Genomic DNA, 26,137 nt, shown 5'->3' on the forward strand with positions numbered 1-26,137 from the left:
CAGCATGGTTCAGCTTTGTAGCTGGGTCTGCCTTGAGCAGGACTAGAGATGCCCAGCTGCTGAATTTAGTATTTAATATTGCCCTTTTCTTGAAGTAATGGTTTGTTAGTGCATGAAAATTAGTAAGTATATTATGGCATTTTAAGAGGAACAATGCAAAAGTGTATTTTCCCTAAATCTTTCACATGCAGCTCATGTCACATTTCTAGCTTTAGATCTTTTGAAGTGGACATTGCTGAATCCTGTGATTGTCTTTTGATGAATTAAAAATAAGCCAAGTCTCTTTCTCCTTAAAAGAGACTGTTATGTTCAGCAGAACTCGAGGTGGTGATGCATTTTTGCATATGAGCATGCATATGGCTTGAGAATGGGAGCATTGTCTACAGCCCTGCTTACTTTTGATGGTTTAGTTCAAAGCTTATTTGAGAGACAGATTGTTAGGGAAAAACTCTGAAATGTCTTACAGCATCACACTGCCTTGCTGGCAAAGAACACATTTTCTTGGTAGGTTGTTTTCTTCCAGGAATTTGAAATCATTCATACTCAACATCCAGGGAGCTTCAGGAGAATGTGGCTATAATGCTACAGTGAATTGCTGTCCATGAAATATGGGCCTGCTCAGTTACAAACTTAGACATTGTTTGCCATTATACAGCATTTTCTAGCTCGTACTGGTACACGTGTAGCTCTCAATTAAAGCAATTTTTAAATTGTGGTATGAAAGTAAAATTACTTTTTTTAAGTTTTGTAAGCTGTGTGGGTTTGATCTTCAGACCTTTTCCATCAAGTGAAGCTCTTTAAATCTGCATGCAGAATTTTAGCTTACATTTCACCTGCAAAAAGAGCAATACACTTAGGCCTGGTGTTGTGTGGCTTCCTGGGGGAACTGCTTTGCTAACTTGGCTCAAATAATTTTAGTGCATGGGCTCTTAGAGGGGATACACCTGAGGGAATACACAAAATGCTCTTATCCTAGAAAGAATTTGAAGCAGTGTAGGCCAAAATTTCCATGCCTTTTTAATGGATTAACTGAATAGATGAGTACAACAATTTAGGCAATGGGATAATGGAACTATGAAACTTTAAATTATTTTGATTATTTTGATAGGTGTTTAAAGGGGAGTTGAATATGCTGAATAGCTGAGACTGCCTTATTGAGGTTATAAATGGAGTAAGATAGCATTTTACCTTCTGAGGGCTTTTTAAGTACATTGTTTATTCTTTTATCTGTGTGTTATGTAAGGTTTTTTTACTCTTTCAGGCACTGTGTATGTAGGCTCTGTTCTTGTATTCAGGGGCAGCTTTGTGATTTCTTGCATCTCTAGATCTTTGCATGGCTTTTTATCCAATTGCCCAGGTGTAGCTGCACTATCCTGTAAGTTTTCCAGGATCTGTAGGTGGATTATTGCGCTGAGGATGTCGGATAAGCCCCAGATCAGGCAGGCTCAGTGGTGTGTGTAAGGGTTTGGATGCATTAAGAGTGAGAGACAGGGCTCAGGTCTCCAGTGAGGTGTTCCCAGGGCTGTCCATTGGAGTGTTGGGCCTCACGAGCAGGTGGGGTTGCCCAGCGAGCTCCTTGCTGCCTGTGCCGTGCTGGGGTGATGCCGCCGGCTCGGCGAGGCTGTGCTGCTCCCCGAGGGCTGAGCAGGGGCTGTGGGGTGCAGCGGCAGCAGCGTGGCCCTGCCAGGGGGACAAGCTGCCTGTCACTCCCACTGCATCCTCCGAGCTCTGCGGCTCCAGGGGCGCCTGCCTGGAGCTGCATCTAAAGTGTGCCTCACTGGGCATGTGTAATGTCTCCCTGATTACCCATGGAACAAGCGCACAAAAAGATTGCTGAATGCGAAAGTTTTCTTTTCAGTTTCTTCATTTTCTGGAAGGGAGAGATGGCAGAAGGGAGCAGGGGCTGGGATTGGAGTTAAAAGCTCTCTTCCCAGTTTGACCATGAATTTATTTCTGACCTTTTGTCTAAGATTTTTCATCTCTTTTACACTCTTTCCAAACTGCAAAAGTTAGGAAGATAGCAATGTTCCCACCTTTTATTAAGGTGCTTTCAATTCAAGACAGAATGAATAAGATCTAAGCTTCCCTCCCTGCCCCCCCCATAGAGTTTGTTTCTGCCACAGCTAACAAGTCTTTCAGTAGAATAATAACAAAGATGATGTTTGTTAAGGGTACATTTTAACTCTGGCTCCATCTCAGACTCTGAGTTCTAATACTTCTTCTATGGGCATATGTGGGCACAATATTATTTGTATGTTACTGTACCTCTGTGGAAGTATATTACAGAAACGGAACCATCTTACTTTTTAGGATCTCAGAGGTTCATTGTAAAGAAGCTAAGATACTTTCCTTGATTGGTTGGCTACCTGACACAGTCTTCCATAAGTTTCCAGGTGGAATGGAAGCACATACATATCTTTCCATACATATCAGTGATATTTGATATCATTGATATCAAGGATTTGATATGCTCTGCATGGTTGTCTGCATGGGATGCACTGCAGGTTTGATGCTCTTTTGGGCATACTACTGCATGTACACATTTAGCCCTTTTTTGGGGTACCTCGTGAGCCAAATTCCTTACACTTGGAGAAAAAGAGGATATTTGAGATGGGACACAGAAGACACGAACTAATTGTTCCCATTATGACACGAATAATGTTAAGTGGCCAAACTTAGCTGAGTATTTTAAGTTTTGGGCCTGTGTAATATCCCAGGTTGGGTTGAGTGTAAAACAGAAACCTTTTGATATGGTACTGTGGATTTTTGGCTTTATCCAGTGTGAGGAATGCTTAGAAACATGTTTTTTTCTCCAGGATTTTCTTGTGTGTTTAGTTATTTTACAGACTTCTAACAAGTCAGAATTTTCTTATGATAAGAAGTCATTAAGTTGATTGAAAAAGCTCTATATAATGAACTGACATTTGTGCCTTGTTTCCATGGATAGGATGGATAAGGCTTAGGGGTTTCTTCCCCTTTTTCTTTCAATTTTTTAGTTCTGAACTCAGCTGTTTTCTGGCCCAAATTCAGTTAATCAGAATGCTCAAACTTAGGCTTAATTCAAGCATGTATTTACCATTGCATGGTCAAGAGTCACATAATAAAATAGCAGGAAGTGATAGAAATAACAAACTTTATAAAATTTTTAAAAATAAGGGAAAGGGAAAGATTTTAAATTTCAAATTGAAAATAACCACTAGATGGCACTTGAAAATTGTCTATTAAGATAATACATTTGCTTTCAAAATCATTACGAATGTTCATAGACCTTCAGTGTTCAAAGGCTTTTATGTGGATCTGCTTAGTTCTGAGAGACAGTGATGCTTCCAAAAACCAGAATTAGAGTTCCTTTAGCTGTATCTCTTTCTGTGATCAAACTAAACCACTGCACTAAGGAATCTAGTCTGAATTGAAAGCTCATTCCTGCATCTTAAAATGCTGCTTTTAGCAAGATGATAAATACAAATATAACTGATAAATGTGTGCACATTAGTTTGGTTTCCAGTTATTGTTCATGGAATTATAGAATTGTTTAGGTTGGAAAAAACCTTGAAGATCATTGAAGTCCACTACTAAACTATGTCCCTAAGTGTCACATCTGCATTTCTTTTAAAAGACCTCCAGGGATGGTGACTCAACCAGATCCCTGAGCAGCCTGTTCCAATGCTTGACAAGCCTTTTGGCAGGGAAGTTTTTCCTTATATTCAGTCTAAACCTGAGGCCATTTTTTCTTGTTTGGGAGAATGGATTTATAGCCATTTGTTCTAGCAAAATTCTGCTCTGCCTTGGCATTCTGTTAACCTTCTTGGGTTATGCCTAATTTGAGATACAGTGTATTTTGGCAAAGCGTTGCTGCTTTAATATGGTGAATAGCTTGGAAATTAACTGAGAGTTTGGTAGGGAGGGGTTCATACAGGGAACAGACTCAGAAGGGTTCACTTTTCATTTTTGGCTTTACACACTTGCCCCTCTTGGTAGGGGGAGATGATGAAAGGTGATAGTGACAATTTGATTCTGAAGAAAATACTTCAGTAGCTAGGAATTTATTATCAAGTCAGTCTTGTCGTATTTCCAATAGTGAACATGGCGCAAGCCCCTTTTATTTGAAATTCTTTTGTAGCCTCTTAATTGTTGTTTCTGAGATGCATAAGAGTTATGTGTTACCATGATTTATGGGCTTTATACTGAAGATGCACAAAGCTAAGTACTTTCTGTAGCCATTAATTTGATTCTTCTTCCATAGGACTAGTGGGTAGTAGCTGTTCAAGGGAATGTTTAGACACTGCCTTAGCCTATTGCTCTTGAATTGAAGAGAGCAGAAGTAGACAAAGTATAATATTGGGTTGTGCAAGGATATTTTATGGCCTATTAAATATGTATTAAGGGAGTAATTCTTTCATTTGCTCATACAGCTGTATATGGCCCCCCTGACGCTGGTGGTAATTTTGAGTGAATTTTATTATGAAAGCTCCGTTATACACATGGTAAACCTTAGAATGGGTTACAGTAGTGATGGACACAGCTGTGCTGTCCTGGTTTTGCAGAAGACAACTGGGACACAATCAACAAGAGGTGAAAAGGAGAGTTGAACAATTTTGCCATTCAGCTGTGCTCCCCCTGCGATGTCTGCTGCAGGAATGTCTCCTCTTTGTGCTGCTCTGTGCTGCACAAAAGCACTTGGCTGTGTTTCTGACGTGACTGCACCCTACAGCAATTTGTATGCCTGCTAATCAAAGATAAAAACAGAGCTTTGGGAGTGGCAAGTCAAGAACCTGGACTTTTTTCTTTTTTTTTCATTCATAGGGTCTCATCCTCTGAAGGCTGTGAGCAGAACTCCAGGCCACCCTTCTTGTTCACATAAAATTCCAATTTGACTTTGATTTTTTTAACCTCATAGGCCCTTCAGTGAGGAAGCCATTGCTGAACTGCAGATGCCCTCCTGGGAATGATCTGATGGAAATGTCCATGCACTGAAATGCATTAAGTATTTCCTGTGGCCATCTTACCTGTGAGCTCACTGGCTCTAAAAAGGTCTTTATGCTGAGATTAAGCACTTATAGTGACTTGCAAAAGCTAGAGAGAACTCCTGGTGATCCAGTTGACAAATCACATTTCAATCTTCATTTTGCAACATTGAAATGATGGGAAATGTAGGAATGATAGCTGTCTTTTGAGAAAAGCTGCTCCCCACGCAGGCTCAGGTAGTCCCGCTCACACAGGAACACAAACCAGATTTTTCATGGTGTGCTCTCTCAGCTCTTAACTTGCTGAAAGTCAGTGCCTTTTTGGATTGTGCTGTTGCTATGGTCTGTGATGCTCTGCAGACAAGCACTCATCTCCTGTCTGAGAGGTGGTTGCATTTTACAGTCTACTCTGTGTTCCTGGAGGAAAAGTGCTCTGTTGACAAATTACTCACTCTAGTGTCAGTAGAGGGCTCTGCAGCGGGTGTTGTCATTATCTCCTCTCTGTGGGAGGAAGCATTGCAAAATAGGTGGGGCTCTGCTGCCTCTGTATTTTGAATTTCAGGCATTTATTTTGCTCACCTTCCCACGTTTCTTGGTGCTCTTTCCTGTTGTGGCAGCAAATGTAGAAACAAAAAGAAATGCAGCTTTGGAGCAAAAGGATGCCAGAATTTGCAGGCTCTGTGGGTTACATCTCCTTCACCTAGGAGCAGAGCCAGGTTTGGTAGTGCGGGTGTCCCAGTGTGTCCATCCCCTGGGTGAGTGACCTCACCTACCTGGGCAGGACGCCTTGCCCTGCTCCCCAGCTTGTGGTTCCTTTGTGTTAGCAGTGCACAGAGCATGCAGCAAGAGAACCCCCTGCCTGCTCTGTAGGAGCTCCAGGCAAAGGAAGTTGCTAGGCTAATAATCCAGGTGCATTTTTCCAAGCAGATGCACAGGGCTGTAGGCAGACCTGCTGGTGATCTTTTGGCGTGTGGGGTGGTTAGCACCTGCTGTCCAGAAAGGTGGATGTAACCCTAACACATGCTTGTCTTCTGCACTTTATTACTCAGAAATTGTGGCTAGCAGAGTGTGTCACTGGAGTCTTACTTGGTGAAGTAAGTACAGCTGTAGCCTGTGACTTACTTAGCCTGTTTCTGGTTTTGGTCTTTCTGCTTCTGCAGCTGCTGAAGTCTGAAATGAGTCCTGCAATAGCAAATGTCCTACTGTAACTTAAATTCAAGAGGACAAAAAGTCTTGCTATGGTTAAGACCTCAGTCTTCAGACAGCTACTTTTTCCTAAGTGACTCCAGGCTCCTGTTCATATGCTTCTGGTTGAGTAAAGATGTTAGCAATTTACAGCCCCAGACCTGTTTCTGCAAGGCAAACTCTTGCATCAATTCTTTCCCTTCGTCTGCGCCAGCAAGCTGCTTCACAATTGTTCAACATAAAGTGGTTTTCATACTAGACCTTGCTTCATTTCTTTGCATTAAAAAATACTTCTTATTTTGCGTATCTGAATGAAAAGAGAAAGAACAGAGTTTAAGTTTAGACTCTGTTGATTTGTTTTATATGTTGCTTTTCTTCCTCTTCAGTAGGTATGAAAGGGATACTTAAGAAAAACTCCCAAAATTTAAAAAAAGTGCTGTTGACATTTTTCAATGATCTTGGGGTTTAATTTTATGTATTAGAGAACAAAGAAAGCAAGCAATTGGGATCTGAGTTTGAGAATAAGGAACAGTTTAAAATCATTTCTGAAGATGGAAGAGTGTGTCATTAAAAATTAACTAACACTTGTAGCTGTGTTGCTAAGTGTTTCGTGTGGCGACAGTCTCTCCCAAACCTCCGCTGGCAAACAGGACCCCATTGAGCTCAGCATGTCCCCCATTAAACCATCACATCTCTGAAAATTAGAAAGCTCATTAATGGCTTTCTGCTGTGAAGCAATAAAGAGTATATTCACTGACTGGTCAGCAATTAGTGCCAACTAGTTTTTGTCGTACATTATAGAAATATTCTGGTTCAGTTATTCCAGAGCTAAAAGAAACTTATTTTTTTAAAAAAACACTTTTTGTATTTGTGTAGGTGTATTTTACAGCCAGAAATCTCCTTTTACTTTCATTTGAAAATTCAAATACCTCTTCAGCCCACTAGACTGCTGAGAACATGAACTCATTTCCCATTCTCCTGCTTCTTTATTGAAACAGCTCAGGTCACTGACTCAGTAGTCCCCAAAACAACAAGCTATTAGTGTCATAGTTCAGTCCTCTCTTTTCTCATTAGCATTTGTTTTTATCATGTAGTAGAGAACTTAAATCATGTAAAACAGAGCAGAAAGTGTGGAAAATCCACTCGAAACTCCGCCTTTGCTCCTTTGCACCAGTAATCTTCATTGAGTCAACCGGGGGCCCAGCTGGGCTCCAGGAAATGTGGGGGGTTCTTTAAGGTAGTGGGAAATCAGAAATTAATTTCCACTGTCCTCATGGAAATGAGAGTTGCTGAAGCTCAGATGTTGTTCCGTGGAGAATCTTCCAACAGGGACTACACCATAGTCACAATCCATGTCTGTGGGGTTCTGCTTTTGCAGATCTTGCATTTCTTTCTGACCTCTATTGCAACATGTGCTTTAGAGCACCTGGCTGCTTTTGAAGACCTTTATAAGGATTTTGGTGTTTGGGGATGTAGTTTATCGAGTGTAGCTTATTTAGCACAAGCAGCATTCTCAGTGACAGATCAATACTGGGATGAGATAGTCCCAAAATTAGGACTGCTGAAGTTGGTCACCTGTGTATATAAGGTTTTATAAATAACACAGGAAGAAGATAGGAGAAAAACAAAAGTTAACATTACCAAGTGTAATCAAATGCTTGTCGTTAATGAGCTCTTAAAAAACAAAGACTTGTAAACAGTTACGTCATTGAAATAGAAACATGGGCAGTAAAAAAGCTAAATGATGTCTTCTCCCCTGCTTTCCCTCCACCATCCACCTCTTAAGGAATTTTTTTTTTTTTTCCCTATGGAGCTCTATTAGCTATACATATTTATAAGACATCCGAGAAGACTGTGATTCTTAGATTAATGTTTCTAGAACCAGAAGGACAGCCAGCACACAGCCACACACACACACAAAAAAATTCTTAAATTTTTAGTACTGATGTAATATTTCTGTAATGTTTGATCTGTGTAGGCGCTAAAAGATACCCTGAAGGTATCTTGCTGTCAGTGGAACATGAATGTCAGCCTTGATGGGTATCCTCTAGTGATGTTACAAAGCATATGTGGCTTATTTTAAGCAAAGCTGTCCATACCTTTGTCTTGTCTTCTTGAAATATTCCTACTTTCTCCGTAGTAGCTGTCACTTCGTTTTTGTCATCCTTAAGCTGAGAAGTAACTTGTAAAATCTTGTTGCCTGGTTTTAATTATTTTTACTCTTGTGAACTTCTAAAATCCATTATATCTGCCTTTAAAGATACATGATATTTTTACTGATATCTGTAGAAGAAATTACCTTTTTTTTGTGATATGGTTAGCAAGTTCCAGTTATTGCAAACTTTGCACTTCAGGTGTTGCCTATTTTTTCTACTTTTAAGCCCAAATCTCTCAAAGATTGCCCATGACTTGTTCTGTGACTTTCTATGGAACTTTTCAGTTGTCAAGCTTAAATGTGTACTTCAGTTCTTGTAGGGTCCAAGTCCAGCTCTTTCTTTAAAAACATGCTGGTAGGGATGCTTGCCAGCGCTCGGGGATCCCTGAAAGAGAGAGAAGCAGCTGGTATTTCTGCTTGCTTCTGTCTGCCAGCTTCCTGTCTCTCATGTAAAACAAGCAGCTAACGTGCTATTGACGATGTGTCAAGGGGGGAAAAAAAATCAGATAATAAATAGAATCTCAAGAGTCGGGTAACTGGATTCCATTGATGTTTTGCCATTGAAGAAGTAAATAATGCCAGTAAAACTTTCGCTGTTGTTTAATCATAATCATACATGCGTTCTGCTACATCTTGAGAAAGTAAGGGAAATGTCCATGTTAGCTGCATTTTGCATTTGCCTGGATGTATTTTAGGGGTTTCTCTCATAATTATATGAGTATGTGAATATATCAACAATTATGACACAAATGCCCATAAAGTGGGGGGGGGGGGGGGGGGGGGTAGTAAAATAGAAGATGAAGCAATCCAGAGGAGAACAAGTTTACTATGTTGGCATCCATTTTTAAGAGGAAAAGTCCCATGTGATATAATAGAGACTTAGAACGTTTTTCATTATGCCAATCCTGTGTTTGACTGAGAGGGGCATCAGCAAAAAGTGCACACCAAAGAAAGTCTCTGAAATGTAGGTCAAAATGTATGGGGACCTGAATAAGTAAAAATGGGGGAAAAGGATTATGAAACACAAAAGTATTTAAAAATAGAATGTGACCCATGCTTAAGGGGAAGGAAATAATTTTATGTGTTCATGTTATGAATGACCCCCTATTTCATAGAAAAGAAGAGCAGGCATAGAGGATAGAGTATATAGCTTGACATACTTAGAAGTGAGGGACTTCCAGGTCATGCTGTAAACGTAAAGTTTGAAGTCTGTGGCCTCAGTCCTTCCATCAGTGGGATCAAAATCAGGAGGGTTTTTGTTGTTGATTGCAGAGATTCACTTCGAAGCAGAAGCAAAGAATGACTTTGTGTTTTTCTGTAGTAAATGGTGCTTGTATGACAGCCAGGATCTGACTTACTCTGTGTCGTAAAATGGTTCACAATTTAAAAAAAGCAACCTAATGAACATCCCTTGAATTCCTGAAGCTGAACATACATTTTTATTTTAGCCCTAATGTGTGATGAGCTTTGATTAATTTATTTTAGTGGTAAGTGAGTGTTTAATACCTAGCCTTCGTGCATGGAAAACAAAAATTATTTGTGAGCTCAGCTGTGGTGACGAGGTGTAAGGTACTGAGAGCCCTTTTGGGATTTGCCGGATGACTGGTGCCTGGCTCTGTGCTGCCTTGCCAAACTCAGCATAGAGCATAGACAGGGCCTCAGGGGTGATGGAGAACACATGTAAAATACATGGTGGGATCACCTAAGTCCTGTGAAGTCTTCCCTTGCTCATTCTTTTAAGGGCAACAGGCAGAGAACTACCCGCTAAAGGCAGTGCTGTTGTTGAGACTTCAGCTGAACTTTGTAAAGCAGGATCATGGAGCACTTCTCAAACATTAATTTAGTTTCACACTAAGAAGGTAGAAGGCTACTAGTAGTACTCATCATATCTAGGACTGACTGCAGACAGAAGCCATATGATTAGCTCATGTACACGAGTGAGTGGTAAGGCTGGAGTAGCTCTCCCCATTGTACTTGTAGCGTATTTATCCTGCTCAGAAATAGGCCACATGCTTTATTGACTACAGTAATAGGCAGATCTGTATCACTTAGCAATCTCTGAACGAATCTCTGCTACCCACAGGAGCTGAAGTTCCTGCTTGAACATTAACTCAGCTTTGTTGATTTGTGTCTGAAAATACCCCAAACAAAAGCAAGTGGTGGTTCAGCACTTTAGGAAGAGAGACAGATGGAGAGCACAGTGCAGTGTGGTAAATGGCAGAGGTCACAGTGGGATAAAAACAATTTCAAACATACATTTTATGATACTGGATTGTGGCTTAATTTTCCACACTTGAATGTTTTTTTTAAACCAAAGTGGTTTGTGTATTTGGATCTGCTTTGGAAGTAACGGATGAAGATTTAGGTGAAATGGTGCATGGTTATGTGCTGTATAAAACTCCTTGTAACCTACAGGAGTTGGTTACAGAAAATGAACAGAAGAGCAGGTGATATGAAATCAAAGTTTAAATGTCTTCCGGGTAGAAGTGGCATTATGTAGATAGCAAAGTATGTAATGGGACAAAGTTACTACAAAGTTACAGGGCTTTGTTAATTATTTGGGGGACAGGTGCTGCTGACAAGTGGGGAAGAGCTAACAAACTTCCACATACATCCAGGAAAATGCCATTTTAAAATGTAGGTTAAAATTTCTGAACCTCCTTGCTTCAGGCTTCAATTGTTCCTCCAGCAAGCAGTGTCTGAAGGTCCTTCAGCTTTCTGCACTGTTGGAGTCTGCAGAGGAAGCAGCTGCTTATGTACGTTTCTGGTGCGAACAAGGGCACATTGCCAAAATGCCAGTGAGTTAACCAACAAGAAACACCTGGAAGAGATCATCCAAAGCCAGAATTAGCACTCACTAAATGTAGGAGCGTGGCTGGAGCTGTGTGAGATAGTTCTTGTGGGGTATTTGCCCCAGAGGTGGTACAATGGCTCGGGCAGCTGGTCTAAGTACAAGTGTGGCAACTTCCTCTTCTGGCGCTGGAGGCTGAAACATTAGTGTTGTACCAGGCATCTTAGAGAAAGCAGCATCCTAAAATGCACGGTGGCCTTGCAGTTAAAAGGTTTGACTCTTTCCATGCCCTTTTCCTGAGAGTCAGCAGCACAGCTTCTTCTGGCTTTGCCTATGGGACCAGGGCTTAGTGCAGCTGCTCTGTCCTGCTGGTGAGAAACCCCTGCGAGACTTCATCAAATTTATTTGCTTTATAAAGGTGTAGCTGGCTAACCACCCTCCAGGTTCAGTTTGTTTTGATGTTTGTGTTGTTTTCTTGGAAAGCTAGCCATGCTCCTGTCAGGATTGCCACTGATATTACACAATACTAACAGAAGGCTACACAGGACCAGACTATGTGCCAGCAGCACTTGCTTGCTGTGCGCTTCAGTATTTGGATGTGATGTACTGGTTTTATTTCTTTATATATTTATTTGTCCCTTAGTTGAGTAGCTAAGGGACAAATCTTAAGTCAACCCTTAAATACGTGGGATGTGGTAAGCATGTTTTTTACTAAGAGATACTTCTGAAGTACTTTTTAGATAAGGACGCACACACAAGTAAATGTGATTTGTCTTCTGCATGTGCTTGGCTCAGCACATGGTTTTTGTTTCCTGTGCAGTACTTTGGAAATGTCAGCATAACTACCTCTGATTGTTTACTTCAAATCTGTGTATTAAACTTCTCTTAGGGTCTCAGATTTCCCTGTTGCACCTTTTAATGGCACTGGACAAATCCTAGCTCATAGTATCATGGGGCTCTGTGTCAACATTGGTGCATATAAGTGCATGATTAACACCTGAGTGGCTGGTGATATGTTCCACTGTGATAAAGAGGGATATCCTGACGTTGACATTTTCAGTGTCAAAATACAAAAAGCTGCAGTGGATATAGGTGTGGGAGAGCTGTGGAGTCTCTCACTCACTTGGCTAGTGAAGGGCTTGTCTGCTGTCCTTCAGACAGGAGCACATTTGAGAGCTGGACTAGCTGGCATCCTTACTTCATGCTCTTAAATTGTGTATTGCTAGTTACTCTAGGCACTACATGGAAGTGTTAAGATTGCATAAAGTACATCCATGCTTATGTTGATAATTGGAATAAGTCTCTACCTAATACCTTGCCAGAAACTTCTGAGAGTCTTGCATTAGTTCCTCATATATTTGTCACTGGTTTGATGGTCAGTTATGCCCACGGGTTTATTGTGAATTTATCAATATTTTTGCATGACAGGTCACAGTAATGAAAGGCAGTAGTAGGAATAAGGATCACTCAACAGAAGGTGAAGGAACTGGGAAGCGACCAAAAAGGAAGTGTCTTCAGTGGCATCCCCTGCTTGCCAAGAAACTCCTTGACTTCTCTGAAGAGGAAGAAGAGGAAGAAGAGGAGGAAGATATTGATAAGGTATATTTAACTGGATGCTTTGACCATAGATGGTTAATGGTGGATTGGATTCTCCCTAGCTGTGTTTTTTATTCTGTGTTGTCTCGTTCTCTTTTGTGAAGAAACACAGCCAATAAAAAGTGATGCAGTGCCTGTACAGCTGTAAAGGCAGGTAGTGACACAAGAAAGTGAATTGTCAATCATTCCTTCAAAATAGTGGACAAATTTACACAAACTGTGATAGTTTTATCTGCTCTGTTTTAATAATGTGTTGCACATCCTAATCTTGATTGCTCAAAGTGGGTTTTTGATGTGCTTTTTTTTTAATTGCTTATTTTAGACAGGAGGTTGGCTTGTGTTGGTGTCTGCTTCTAGTAGTTCTGAAGGGCATACCAAACTAAAAGTTTCCATTCTTCTTTTCTAAAGATAAAAAACTACAAAGATTTAAAAGGTAAAAAGAAGGAAAAAGCTGTAAACAATTTTTACTACCTTTGCATGTGAAATTCAAGTTATCCTCCAGAGTACTGACTGCACAGCTGAGGTAATCTGTCTCTGGTTTGACACTGGTATTTTGGTACTGTTCAGTGCCTCTGACCTTAACCCTTTCTTCATGAACACCCTGCCATGTGGCACCTCACACTTCTACAGTTAGACTCATTCTCCATAACAAGAAGTGGGAATTGTTTATGCAGATGTGATGATTCCATCATGTGGATAGCATTCATATCTGTATCTCCTTGGTGCCTTCCTAAGGCAGGAATGGAAAGGTCAGTGCTGAGGAGACTGCCTTGAGCCACACACTGATAAGAGAGGGTGACCTTGACAAGGATGAGTCTGATTCTCTGATGGTGCTTTCTGTTGACCTTACAGGTCCTTTCACAACGTGGTTATAAAATAGCAGCGTCGCAGTTAGGTAGAAGGTGGTTTTCTGTCTCATGTCTCATAAGTTCTGTGGCTCGTCCCTTGTAGGAATGGTACACTGTCCTGTAAGTGGAGAGAGCACATTTTGCAGTGTGTTCTGTTGAGATTTGCCCTCTGCCTCTGCTGGGCAGCTGTGTGGTGGCTGCGCTGCTGTGCTGCTGACAGGCTGAGCAGTGACCAGCAGGAGATGGGGAAACAACTGACAAACTAACAAACTGTTACCTGTTCCTCTTTGTGTGCTCTGTAGCTGCAGACACGAATAATCAAGGTCCAAGGTAGCTCTGCTTGCCTCATCCCACTAAGGTGATTTCTAGGTTGTCAGAAGGGGATAGGAAGGATCTCCTCCCTCCAGACCCTTTAGCACTGTTACTAGAGAACAGTCCTCAGCTTAGAAATTGTTCCACTTGGAAGTCAGTGTTAAGTCTTGCAGAGAGCATGAACGAACCTTGGACTGTCAGGTGAGGAGGTTTGATGTAGAACTCTGCACTGTCTGGATGGAACAGATGGCCTTTGGAGACAGCTGTGTGCATCCATGTGCCTCTCCCTCACTCCCATGCAGCGCACACAGTCTGAGTCTTTGTGCAAAGCGCGGATAACTGAGCTTACACCCCTTCCCTTTCGGTTCTGCCAGGTGCCGCTCCTTGGCCCTGATGGTTTAGAGCAGGATGCTGATGAGACTGAAGATGACGAGTCCTCAGAGCAACGAGCTCGCCGACCAATGAATGCATTTCTCTTGTTCTGCAAACGCCACCGCTCTCTTGTGCGGAAAGAACACCCTCGCCTCGATAATCGTGGCGCAACCAAGATCTTGGCAGATTGGTGGTCTGTTCTAGATCCAAAAGAAAAACAGAAATACACTGACATGGCCAAGGAGGTATGTTCTCTCTGAATGGTGGATGTAAAGGGAGTTCATTACATATTTGTCTTCTTTTTCTCTGTGTATTAAATGTTTTCTGTGGGATCTTTCTCTTCCCTCCATTCCTCAGCTTCACCAGTGGGATTATGGTGCCCAGAGCAGCTGCTGTTCCTGCTTTAATTCACTTGATCCTTTGGACCAGCATAAAAAGCAATTGGTCTTTGTACACAAACTAACCTGGCTCCAGTAGTCATTGCTATAAATATATGCACTTTGTGATTGTATCGCCTGATAATTTCTGCAGTACAAGCATTAGCGTAAGGATAGTGGCCATTGTAAACAATAACATACAGTTCAGTGTCAGCTGACTAGTGATACTTAGCTGTGCATTTGATACCAGTGATACCAGCTACTGTAATACAGGTGGACTAAACCAAAGGCACAGTCAAGAAATGTAGTCCCTTTTTGCCTTTGATGCTAAAGAATTAAAAAATTACTAGTGTTTCTTGAAGTACATTCCCCATTAACCACTTTCTGATACAACAAGATTTAGTGAGTCCAGTACCAGATCAAAGAGCAATGCTTAATCAGAATCTGTTAACTGGGAGCAAGGAAAGGAGATTTATCCCAGTATTTCACAAAGTATCTATACGTCAACTTAAAATTTAAATGAGCATTTTTAAGAAATAGCTTTCTTGATAAGCTGTTGCCAAGAAGACTATGGTTATTGATAGTAGAGTGAGAAAGACACAGCCAATTACTTAGGCGGATAACCTGACCCCAAAACAGATCCCCGTGATTACCTGTATGATACAGATTGCGGGTAACCTTTGAATTCAGTCTTAATAAAACTAATGGAACACCGGTGAGAAGGACAAACATCTCTCCCTTTTGTTGAGTATGGTAGCACACTGTGGGAAGTGCAGATAGCTGTGAAACAATTGGGAAAACTATTATCCATGCCTGCCCTGCGACCTCAAGGTGTCTGCTACCATTAGCACGATCTAAGGTCTGTCTGTTCAGTAGATTGTGTGAGCATGGAAAGGCCCACAGGATAAACAAAGTGTTTAGCATGGCAGGTCCTTTTTGAGGCAGGGTCTGTAGTAGCTCTGTAGTTCCTCCTCTGTGGCACAGTATTCAAACGTTTGAGTCTCAGCTTTGTCCAGCCATTCCAGTTTTGTTCTGCATTGCCGTTTACGAGTTAGTGATATTTCTCTAAACGTGTGGGGGAAAGGGCAATTAGAAGGTTCAGTACAGATGCAGAGGAAGGAAAGATGAGAACAATAAAATAATTTTTGGAAGAAACAAACCCAGTGTGACTGTTTTTCGTAGCCTTTTGTCTTGCTGAAGGCAACTTGTTCATTAAGAAGGAAAATAATTGCAGAACTTCTGTATGAAGTGACAGATCTGAAACTATTAATCATATTGTTAGAGAAATCATTGTTCCTGTAGTGATTTTTTTTTTTTTTTTGGCATGAAGAACAAATTGTATATTCAATGTCAAAGCAGAACAATAAATCTAAGGAGTTTACATCATCATAAGTAGTTCTAAGAACGTGTAGAAGAGAGCGTGTAATTTTTGTTCTCTAAACAGTGTATGTTACAGCAATAATTAGCAGCTAGAATGTGCTGTTGAATATACTTGGGCCTTCTTCACCAGCAAGCCTATTCTCTATGTGTGGATTGATCGTTTTATTGTAGCACTTGCTTTTCACAGAACCACAGAATGATTGGGGTTGAAAGGAGGCTCTGGGGAGATCATCTAATCCAACTCACTGCTCAAGCAGGTTCACCTACAGCAGGTTGCACAGGTTCACTGTAGGTAGGCTTACTGCTGAGACTGCCAAAAAGAGGTTAATGTCAACTATAGTGAGAACCATTGCTGGCATTTTTCTTTTTCCTAAAGAGAATTTATTTAAAAATCAAGAAGGTGAATGCCTTTGGAAGATAAAAATGCCGTTGCACCAATGATCTGTTTGAGTACCTATATAAGATCGCTGAGGTTTAAGATACAGTAAGTAATCTTCTGTTACTTAAATGTAGCTTTTCAGTGTCCTTTGACTTCATATTTCACTGCTCAGCCTCTAGCCACTGTCCTGGCAGGAAACACATCTCCCAGAGGACTCTCTTATCATATCTGCTCTCCCTACAATGAGTCTTGTATACCCTGGGCATCCAGATCACTCTTTCAGAGGTAAAGGTGGGCCTTACAGAAGTGGTCCCTCTTGCAGTGGCTACAGTCCCTGTTCTTCTACAGTCTCTAGAATGTTTTTTTACTACTCATTGCTGTAGCTTCCAAAATCATTTGGGTTTGGTCACGTGCCATGCAAGAAGCTTTCAGTTTCTTACCTGGTTACTACTAGCAGTAATATTATCTCAGCAGTATGCAAGTCAATGCACTTGTATATTTATTTACATGTGTCTAGCTGTATGCAGGATCTGGCATTTTGGAGGATAGTGAGGCACGCAAACTTTTTGCCAACTGGAATTATGAGAAGTTCCCTAGTAGACTGGACATCTGTCCCTGACTCCCACTGAGAGGCTCATCAGGTCTCTAGTTCATTCAGGCACTTTGGAAAATCCTATTATGTACCTGTCTGCACCTTGGGGTGCCTTAATTACCTGGAAAAACTGGCCCTGCACTCCCTCTATTTTCAGTCTTGTGGTTTATGGTCTCTTGTAGCAACAACTGCCCTGGAGACCTGGTACTGCACCTGCAGAGCTTGATGTCTGCTTTTGCTGGTGTTACCTTTATGAGTAGGCTTTCTGTTTCTATCCTGCAGAGTTCCTAGATCAGCTTCAATCTGAAAGTTTCACTGCCTAGGATATAAGCCCTGTAGCTGATAAATACTCAGAAAGGAACCAGAAGTGTTGCTGTACTTTTTAGCATTTTCCTTCACTGAGGCAAATTAATCTGGCCACTCATAAATATGCACCAGCATTTTTATTTGCTTTAGTATAAGGGTAGTGTTCTTCTGTTAACTCTTACAGGATTTACTGGGAGCGTTCAGCTGTTTTAGAAAGTATCTGGTGAGATTGATATTGTTCAAGCCCTATTCCCTTGCTAGAAGACACTTCATCTTTAAATACATCTTTGCATCAGCAAGATCAAGGCAGTCAGGATTGTTTCCTGTAGGGAGCAGCCTGATAAATGTGATTAGACATTGGAGTGGACTGACCCTTGAGGTGGTGGACTCAGCATCCCTGGAGGTGTTTAAGGAAGGATTGATGTGCCATGGTGTAGTTGGCAAGGTGTGTTGGTCCATAGGTTGGACTTGATCTCAGAGGTCTTTTCCAACCTCACTTACTTTGTGGTTCTGCTGCCATTCAGTGGCCAAGCTGAACACTTCTCCCTGCTGGTCCTCAGCCAGTGTTGCCTCACGTCCAGTCAGCCAGACTGGGAACTTTCTGGCCCTGTGGTGCCACTGCTTTGGCACCTGCCTCAGGGTAGGAGGGGACAAATGTCCCGGCTTGCTGGCCGGCAGTCCACTGGCTGACGTATGGACTGTAATATGTGTAACGTGAACCCTGCATCCTTCAGGAGTGAAAAATGGAGTGTTGTATTTGCTGGGGAATTTGTTTTTAATGTTAGATCTCTGGGATTCGTGTGACATTTAATAGCATACATTTAAAGTTAAGCATGTGCTAACAGCTAGCCTGAGGTGTAGCTGGAATCCACTTGTGAGCTGCTGTTCCTACCACAACTAGAGAAAGCAAATCTTTTTTTATTTGGTGATGAAAGCAACTCGGGGAGTTTTAACGTCAGTTCTGAAGTGGCACCGGTCCCGCTGCATAACACAACATTCTCCAGGCTTTCACAAAACAGAAATAAGGCATCGGACCAATCCCACAGACACATCTTGTTCTATTTCTTACCTGGAACTTTGGGACATGACCCTGCTGGGCAGTCCCTGTCATTTGTTGTGGAAAGCAAGGTGGTGTCTTTGCATTCCAGGTTAGGTACTTATGTTTGGGTTGGGTTTTTTGTGGTTTCCTTTGGTTGGTTTGGTTTGCCCGTGTTTTGGGCTTTTTAAAATCAGTTTTAGACATCTGCTTAGACTGGCTGTGTTAAGTTGCTTTATTGCACAGTTGGTCAAAGGGACGAAAACAATAAACTCCACTATTGTCTTTGACCTTTTCTTGTTACTGTGTAGCTCATTTAAGTTACTCTCTCATGACCTGGTAAACAAAATGTATCTGTTTTTTTTAGGCCTTGGTCTAGTAGTCACAAAAATCAATAATGAAAGGCTTTTTGAGATTTGGATCAGGCCCCCGTATGCATTTATAAAAAGTACTTCTTGGCCATTGTTTAACTCTTAAATTTTCTTTTCCTTTATCTTATGTGTTGAAACTGAACTGTTCCAATGAGTTGTCCTCCCTCAGTTTGCTCCCTTCCCTTCAGAAACTGCAGTTAATGTTCACTTCTTGGCTTTGCAGAGAAAAAAAAGACATTAATGCAGCTCACTTGAATTGCTCTTGTTGAAAACTGATTAAAAGCTTATTGCAGCCTCGTCTCACAAATGGCATGCATTCTGGTTCTCTTTTGATGGGCAGCCTGTCGGCTTGTCAGATTACTCAGTAGAATAATTCAATTACTCAAAGCAGCATTGCTGATATGAAGAGCTTATGTAGCTCATTGCTAGCGACTCTGTGCTTTTCACTCTGCAGGCTGGAAACATGATTTGTGAGTGGGCTGTGGCTTTAACAATGGAAGGCAAAGCTGCTTCGTCGTGTATTTCCTTTCCTCCTCTTCCCTTACCCTCCCCTTCCTATCCCTTCCCTCCACCAGGCTATTTTTGTGGTGTATTGAGCTCCCAAAGCAAACTGAGGGAAAAGGAAAAGGAGTGAGGTGAGCGGTGTCGCAGTCCTTCCTTTGCAGATTTAATACATACACCCTCTTCAGAAAATACAGTGTGTATGTGGGTCAGAGATCCCTGCAGATTTTTATTATTTATAGCCATTTCTATAAATACAGGACTTCACACAGCAGGGTTCATGCAGTGCTGTGTTTCTTGTAAACCGAAACGTTTTTATCTGTGCTATGGTCTGGAGGTAGCAAGTGCCAACTCAAAAGGGGAAGATGGAAATGAAAGAAAGCAATGCACATGTGATGGTGACCCTGCCACAAGGCAGACTGTTGAGCTGGGAAAACACTGTAGTGGCTCATGCAGAGGACAAGGCTTTCAGTGCTGTTTCTGTATTTGATGCCCAAGAGACTTTTTTCCCTCTCTGTATTTCTTTGCATGCATGTGCATGAAACATAGGTGCTTCTCTGTGCCATGACTGGGACTGATGACAGCTGTGTGGGTGGGAACATGTAATCACAGAACAAACTTCCTGCATCTGCCCTGCCACGTACTTCCAAGCACAAAGCCGCTCTTTTGGTTGTTTGCTGCCATTAAGAGCTACCCAGCTGTAAAGTGGTGTTGGGTTCCTTTTCCCTGTGGTGAGCACTGGTACTTGCTGGGTAGGCTCCCACAGCAGCAAGTTCTGTACACCCCTATCAGTTGTTAGGCAAACATCTGCAGCTGGAATGTGTGGCATGTTCCTCTGATTTGCCAGTTCTCAACCTTGCATAGCAACACATGTAAAATACTGAAACACAGTCTTTCTGTTACTGTTAACATTCAAAAATCTTGGTTTAATGTGGGCAGTAAGATTCTTGGAAAACGTTGATGTTTTGTTTTGTGAAAAAAACAGATCCTGGTCCTTTCCCCCACCCTCCAAACTGTGGGATCCAGACCCTTTCCCCCACCCCCCCATGTGTAGTTTGGCTTCCTTTGTTTTGCTGCCTCATACCAAGAACACAGCAAACAACTGAGATGTGTGCTTGGGTGCTCAAGGCCAAAGAATGTTTTAAATGGTCACAGTTTGTTTTATGCAGCCATACAGCATGGTACGTTTCGGAAGGAGCATTGGGATGGTGTATCACAAGATACTGAATATGACATTATATTGGTTGTGATTTGTTTTTGCTGCCTGGTTTGGGAAAGCATGTACTCAAATATTCTAAAATACAGAACTGTTAGAGAAGAATGAGTGCAAGGTAAGGCATCATACTGCACTTACTGCTAAATGTGTGTTTTTAATTCAAACTAGAAAGTAAACCTGCAAAAGAATTCAAGTATCTGTTTCTCAGAGCATGAGCATACAAGCGCTGGGAAGCAGTTTGCAGGATCAGAACTTCAGCCTGCTCTGGGTAATAGACTCTTAGGATAGGAAAGAGAAAACCCACTTCTTTAGATACAATTCTACTTATCTTAATATTTCTTCCTAGCAAATTGTGTTGGTGGTTGAACTCTAAGCATGTGATTAAACTGTTAAAAAATCAAGATATTTAAGGATTAGTTACTGTATTAAATCCTCTTACATGCAGTGTTCTGTGTTGTCCTGTTTAGAGTATATTGTCATGAATGCTAATTTTTGTTTTCTTTTCTAGTACAAGGATGCATTTATGAAAGCAAACCCAGGGTACAAGTGGTGCCCCACAACCAACAAACCCGTGAAGACCCAGGCATCCAGTGTTACAAACAGGAAAAAGCTATGGGCCATTGCATCAGACTCTGCAAAAGACTTACCAAGCCCAAGGAAAGTAACCAAAAGTGAAGAAATGCCACAACTTAACTTTGGGATGGCAGGTGAGATTTCCATCCATGTTACTTAGCTGTAGCATCCTCATTTTGTCTGGGGATGTGGTATTGAAATTGAACTGGGATACCAGTTTTCTTTACTGCACGTGGTACAGTAGTGTCCCAGATTAAGTTTCCAAAACTGTAGTTAAACCGCTGTGTAACAACTTTCTAAAATCTTCCATAGTGCATGATTTATTTTCCAGAGTCAAGTCCACATATGAGGCATCCTAACTCATACCCCATTTTGGGCCCAGATTTGATTGATTTTTGATTCCAGCTTATCTGCTGTTAGAGACTTTCATTCTCTGGTCAAAAAGGAAAGTACTGATTGTGTGCATTCTCTTTCTCTGTCATAAAAAGCTTACTCTGTTCAGTAATTTACTGTTTGCAGAAATAATTCATGGGTGTCTCTGGAGTTGGATATGTTAATATTCTTGTCGATTAATGTACCAGTGGGGTTAACTTTTCTGTGCTTAAATCAAGGGAAGCATAATGTAATTGCACTTAAATGTGCTCTTTTGCCCATTATGTCTTGGAGAAGCGAATTCTAAACTTCTAAACATTTGAAGAAAAAAAGAAGTATGTGAAGAAGTGTAGGTGGAGTGTCTGAACTGGTGAAAAGCAGATAATCTCTCACTGATAATCCATAAATAGCAGGACTGTTGTAATCATGACCTTGAAATACAGGGACAATAATGTTAAATACTGGCACCTTAGGAACCTAACAGTAAGGTAGAAGAAAATTTTTTTCCTTGCCATTCCTTTTTCCCTTTTTTCTCCATTTTTTTTTTTGCTTGTGTAAAGTTTCAGATGCATCAATATTTATAAAATTAGAAACTTTGTCATATCCTACCTGGTTTATGACAGGTGTGTAGCAGATAGGACTTTCCTGCTTAGAGAGAGCTGGAGAGTAGAAAATGGTTTTATGGAACAAATGTAAAAGGATGAAAAGGGATAAAGAGGCATGTATACCTTAGTATAGTGGTATGAAAATTCCTGTAATGAAATTCCTTCTGGCTCTTCAGGAACTGTGAAATGTGATCAAAATAAAAGTTTTTCATGCTGCATAGTTCCAGTATATGGGAGACCAGTTCCAAAAATCACAAGCCCCTTCAGACCATTCTGCTTTTGCTTTTAGAGGAGTCATTTCTATGCTCCTTAAATATTTGTTGACTTAACACACAGAACAAGTAACAAGCCTTAATCTGCTTCTCATTCAGCCCCCAGTGCTCCTGCTGGGCTATCCTAATGTCAAGTTTTTTAGTACAGAGGTCTTGAATCAATACCTGTCAAAGTAGGGGACAGAGAAATTAAGAATTAATTAGAAACTAATCCATTGTTTTATCTATAGAGCCTTTCATTTCTGAAGAAAGTCCTATTGTGCTGCCTGTGATAGTTTTGATTTTGTTTTTTTTTTTTTCTGCAGGGTGAGTCAATGAGCACAGTAATTCATAAGGATCTTGCTCCAGTCCTCATGTCAGTGGAGGCTGGCAATATCTTGAGTATAAGAATAGTTCATAAAATGATGACAGCTTCTGACAGAGATGTTAGCAGCATCCACATCATGGCAAGTGTGCCATGCCAAATGGATTACTGCTTTGTCAACTATATACCAGTTTGTGCTAAATGATGTTTATTGTGCTCCTCTCCGCTTGACTTCACATGATAGTTCAATTCAACTTTCACTCTTCTACCCAGTACAATCTCTTTAAAATCCAGGCTTTATACTAGCTAATGAACTGAAATGTAGCTGAACCACCTCAAAAACACTCCTACCTTTGAAATACCACTGATTCTCTTGTATCTTCAAGGCAGGTAACTTCCTCAGGACAGGGTTTATATGAGTCCAGAATCATGCCAGGAAATCTGTTTCATTTGTTGGTTGTTGCTAATCATGGCTTGATTGCTTTTTGTATATTACATTTTATTTTGGATAATTGATACGTAGAGAGCAAGATCTTGCTTTGTTTTTTTCAGTTCCACACAGGCTGTTTCTGTCCTCTATTTTTTGGCTTTACAAGAATAACCATCCCATATTTAAGTCTCTCATGCTGACCTACCATTATGTCAAGAAGGTGAGGTGTGGCACCAACATTGGTCTTCTGACCTGCAGACCCACTAGTGGTGTCCTTGATCATCCAGCCTGGAAGCTGTAACTGAGCATGTTTTTCTCATGGCATGGCCTACCTGTGTAGGGTGTAGGGCAAAGACAACTGCTGTTTGCAACAGCTTTGCCATACAAGTGTGTGAGATTCCCAGCACTTGCATATTTTTGCTTCAGAAGAAAACCATCCATGCCAAAATGCTTTTTAGTGAGGCAAAGGGTGGAAGAAAGACTCTTCTAGAGTAGGCTATATTCCTATAGAAACGCAGTTTTTGTTTTTCAGGAAGGAGCGTAATTATGCACCCAGGTAAAAGTTAGTTGAAGCTGGTTCCTGCTGGCCTTCTTCCTACTTAGTACTTCCTACTTAGTACTTCCTCAGTTCGTTGTTTCCTCTGACTGAGAAATGGCAATGATGAACAAGCCAGCCTGCTGAGTCTGTAACCCGCCCAGTACTAACAAAGTATGTCATTCCTAAACAGAGAGGTGGTTTTAAGTTTCATCAATATTAAAAGCTGTTGAGAAAGTCATGAATCGCCTCCCATTCTGCAAGTCAAATGTGTGTGCTGTTTTCCCAGTACTGTTGATTTAAGAATAAATTCTGTAGAATACCCCTTAAAATTCTTCTTGATACCAGTAAGCTCCTAGTGCCAGAAGAGAAACGTTATTGTGCTGAGAAGGCATTGTAAGCATATGGCAGTGTTTGGATATGTACATTTTGTCTTCCCTTAGGTGAAGTTATTTTGTAATTGGAAACCTTAACAGAAGGATTTTTGTTTTTATCATGAGCAGACGTCTAAGCACCAACCCTCTGCTACAGCTGCAGCATAAGTGTTCAAGTTGTTCAAGCATCACATGAAACTTTTATTTTCCATTTATCTGTCATTTTTTCCTTCCTCTTAATTTTTCTATTTAAATAAACAGTTTAAGTATTTGCTTACTTCAGAAGAAAAACACTAACCCACACTTCTGTCTTTGTCCCCTTATGATAAGCTACTTACTTGAAAGGCAGAAAGCCAAAACTACCAGGAAGATATTTAGAAAAGGGGCAAGAATTTTACAGTCATAAACTGGGTGTTCTTGAGATGGCCAAAACTGGGGAGGGGGAAAAGGACGAACTTCAACTAAAGTAACTAGGTAACTAAAATAAAGTACAAAAGAGCAGCTGGGAGTTATCAGTGTGATGTGGACATAACAAAGTTCTATACTGCAGTTGGTCAGGCAAAATGTTTGCAGGAACCCCCTCATCTGATGTGGTTGCCCTGCTGGTCATCCAAATACAAGAAAGATGAACTCCACCTGGGGTAACTGCAGAGGAGAGCTTTAGAAGTGACTGGAATGAGGGAGATGGATGGGCTTGAATTGTTTAGACAAGGAAGGCAAGTGGAAGAACAGTAGGACGAGTCCTTAAATGCAGAAAAGGGAGATACCATTTTGGGAAACTGTTACTAATCATAAAGATGTGAGTACCAGAAAAACCATGTACTACCTGGCCCTGAGTATATTTAAGCTAAAAACAGGAAAAAAGCCCTTAATGCTTAGAAGATTTGGATCCTGCAAATGCCTTCCAAAGAGAGTAAAGAAAGTAGAAAGCAACCAGCCAAGGCCTTACTGTTTAATATGTGGCTCAGTAGGTTTATGGTAGGCCTGGAGATCTCTTCCAGTCTCTCCTTCCTCCAAATTAACTGCTTGCTCAGGCATTATCTTTCAAGATACATATTCACTTTTCACTTCCTAATTGCTCTGATGTCTTTTGGTTTGAAGGACTGAATGGTTTCTGATGAACTACTTGGATGGCAAAAAGTGCTGTTGCTGACAGGATCATTTCACTTACGAACTGTGCTTAGAAACTTACTGACCCTTCATATTTTCTGTGTCTCTTCTTGTTACTAGATCCTACACTTTTGGTAGTGCTTTGTCTTTTCATAGAAGGGTGATTTTTTTTTCTTTTTTTATTTAAAAAGACAAACTTCTTAAACAAAACCAAGCCTCCCACATGCTTTCTATGAATTTATTACGGTGAAGGAAAAAGTTAATTCCAGTTGGATATTGGGTTTGAAGCTACGTGCCAGTTAGGATGCCTGTTTAATGCTATTTTATAATAAGCCACTCTTCTATCCATGAGGAAGTGAATGAGCCTGGTTTATTTACATTGTTTTCCTCTGCTTCTATTTAATGCCCTTCTAAAAGACTATTGAAAAAACTTACATTGTGAATGTCAGTGAGAGACGCTGTGTGCAGGAAGACTTTGGGCAGCATCTGTGGTATTGCATTAAACAGCATCGATGAGTATTCCCATGAATTGGGCTGTGATCATCAGTAGCACTAAATTGTTTGGAGGTTTACAGGTACAGGTTTGGCCCATGTCAGCTGAAAAGATCAAAAAATTCCACTCACATCGTGGCTGTTGTATGAGACATTTGGCCACTGTCTGTCATCTTCTCTCTACATGACACTGTTAAATCAGGCGCCTGCATTGCTTCCAAGGCATTCCCCCAAAATCAGACAATTAGTCTTCATAGTGATGAAGAGCAACCACTGTTCTGAGTGGAAAAGCTACTCCATGAGTAATGCAGTGTCAGAGTTTATTGCTTTCAATTCTTGTCATTTTCTGAGCTCCTGAGGTGCAGGAAGCCCGGAGGGGAAAAGCTGTCAGTATCAAATACTTGGAGAAAGAACATTTATATCTCAATTTTACATTCCTCAATTATATATTGTATTGGCAGGGCAGCAAGTAGGCAGGCAGCTTGCCTGGCCAGTGCTTGTGCTGTTCTGGCTTTATGCTTCAGAGCTGTCAGGCTGGCACTTTTCACCACTAAATACAGCTCTAAATTAAAGACAAATGAAAATAGAAATTTTACTTCAGAGCTTGATGGTGTTGTTTTGTTCGATCCTTTTATTTGTTCAGTTGCCAAGGAAGAGCCCCCTCCCTTGGTAGGAGCATTACTTATAAA

The 26,137-nt window shown here is 41.0% G+C and overlaps 1 protein-coding gene across 17 annotated transcripts in view; it reads left to right on the forward strand.

Moving 5' to 3' along the window:
* The window catches only part of BBX (BBX high mobility group box domain containing), a 153,462-nt gene that overhangs the window by 65,275 nt on the left and 62,050 nt on the right, over positions 1-26,137 (forward strand). For 15 of the 17 annotated variants that reach the window (XM_069022140.1, XM_069022250.1, XM_069022219.1 and 12 more), the window contains 3 exons: positions 12,524-12,694; positions 14,226-14,468; positions 20,890-21,088. In XM_069022140.1, the coding sequence (XP_068878241.1) occupies positions 12,533-12,694; positions 14,226-14,468; positions 20,890-21,088 (604 nt within the window). In that variant the 5' untranslated portion in view covers positions 12,524-12,532. Of the gene's footprint in view, positions 1-11,351; positions 11,367-12,523; positions 12,695-14,225; positions 14,469-20,342; positions 20,497-20,889; positions 21,089-26,137 lie in introns of those variants that run through there. The other 2 variants (XM_069022210.1, XM_069022277.1) reach the window with 2 other exon arrangements.

The sequence above is a fragment of the Aphelocoma coerulescens genome, chromosome 1 (assembly GCF_041296385.1).
Source record: "Aphelocoma coerulescens isolate FSJ_1873_10779 chromosome 1, UR_Acoe_1.0, whole genome shotgun sequence".
NCBI lineage: Eukaryota > Metazoa > Chordata > Aves > Passeriformes > Corvidae > Aphelocoma > Aphelocoma coerulescens.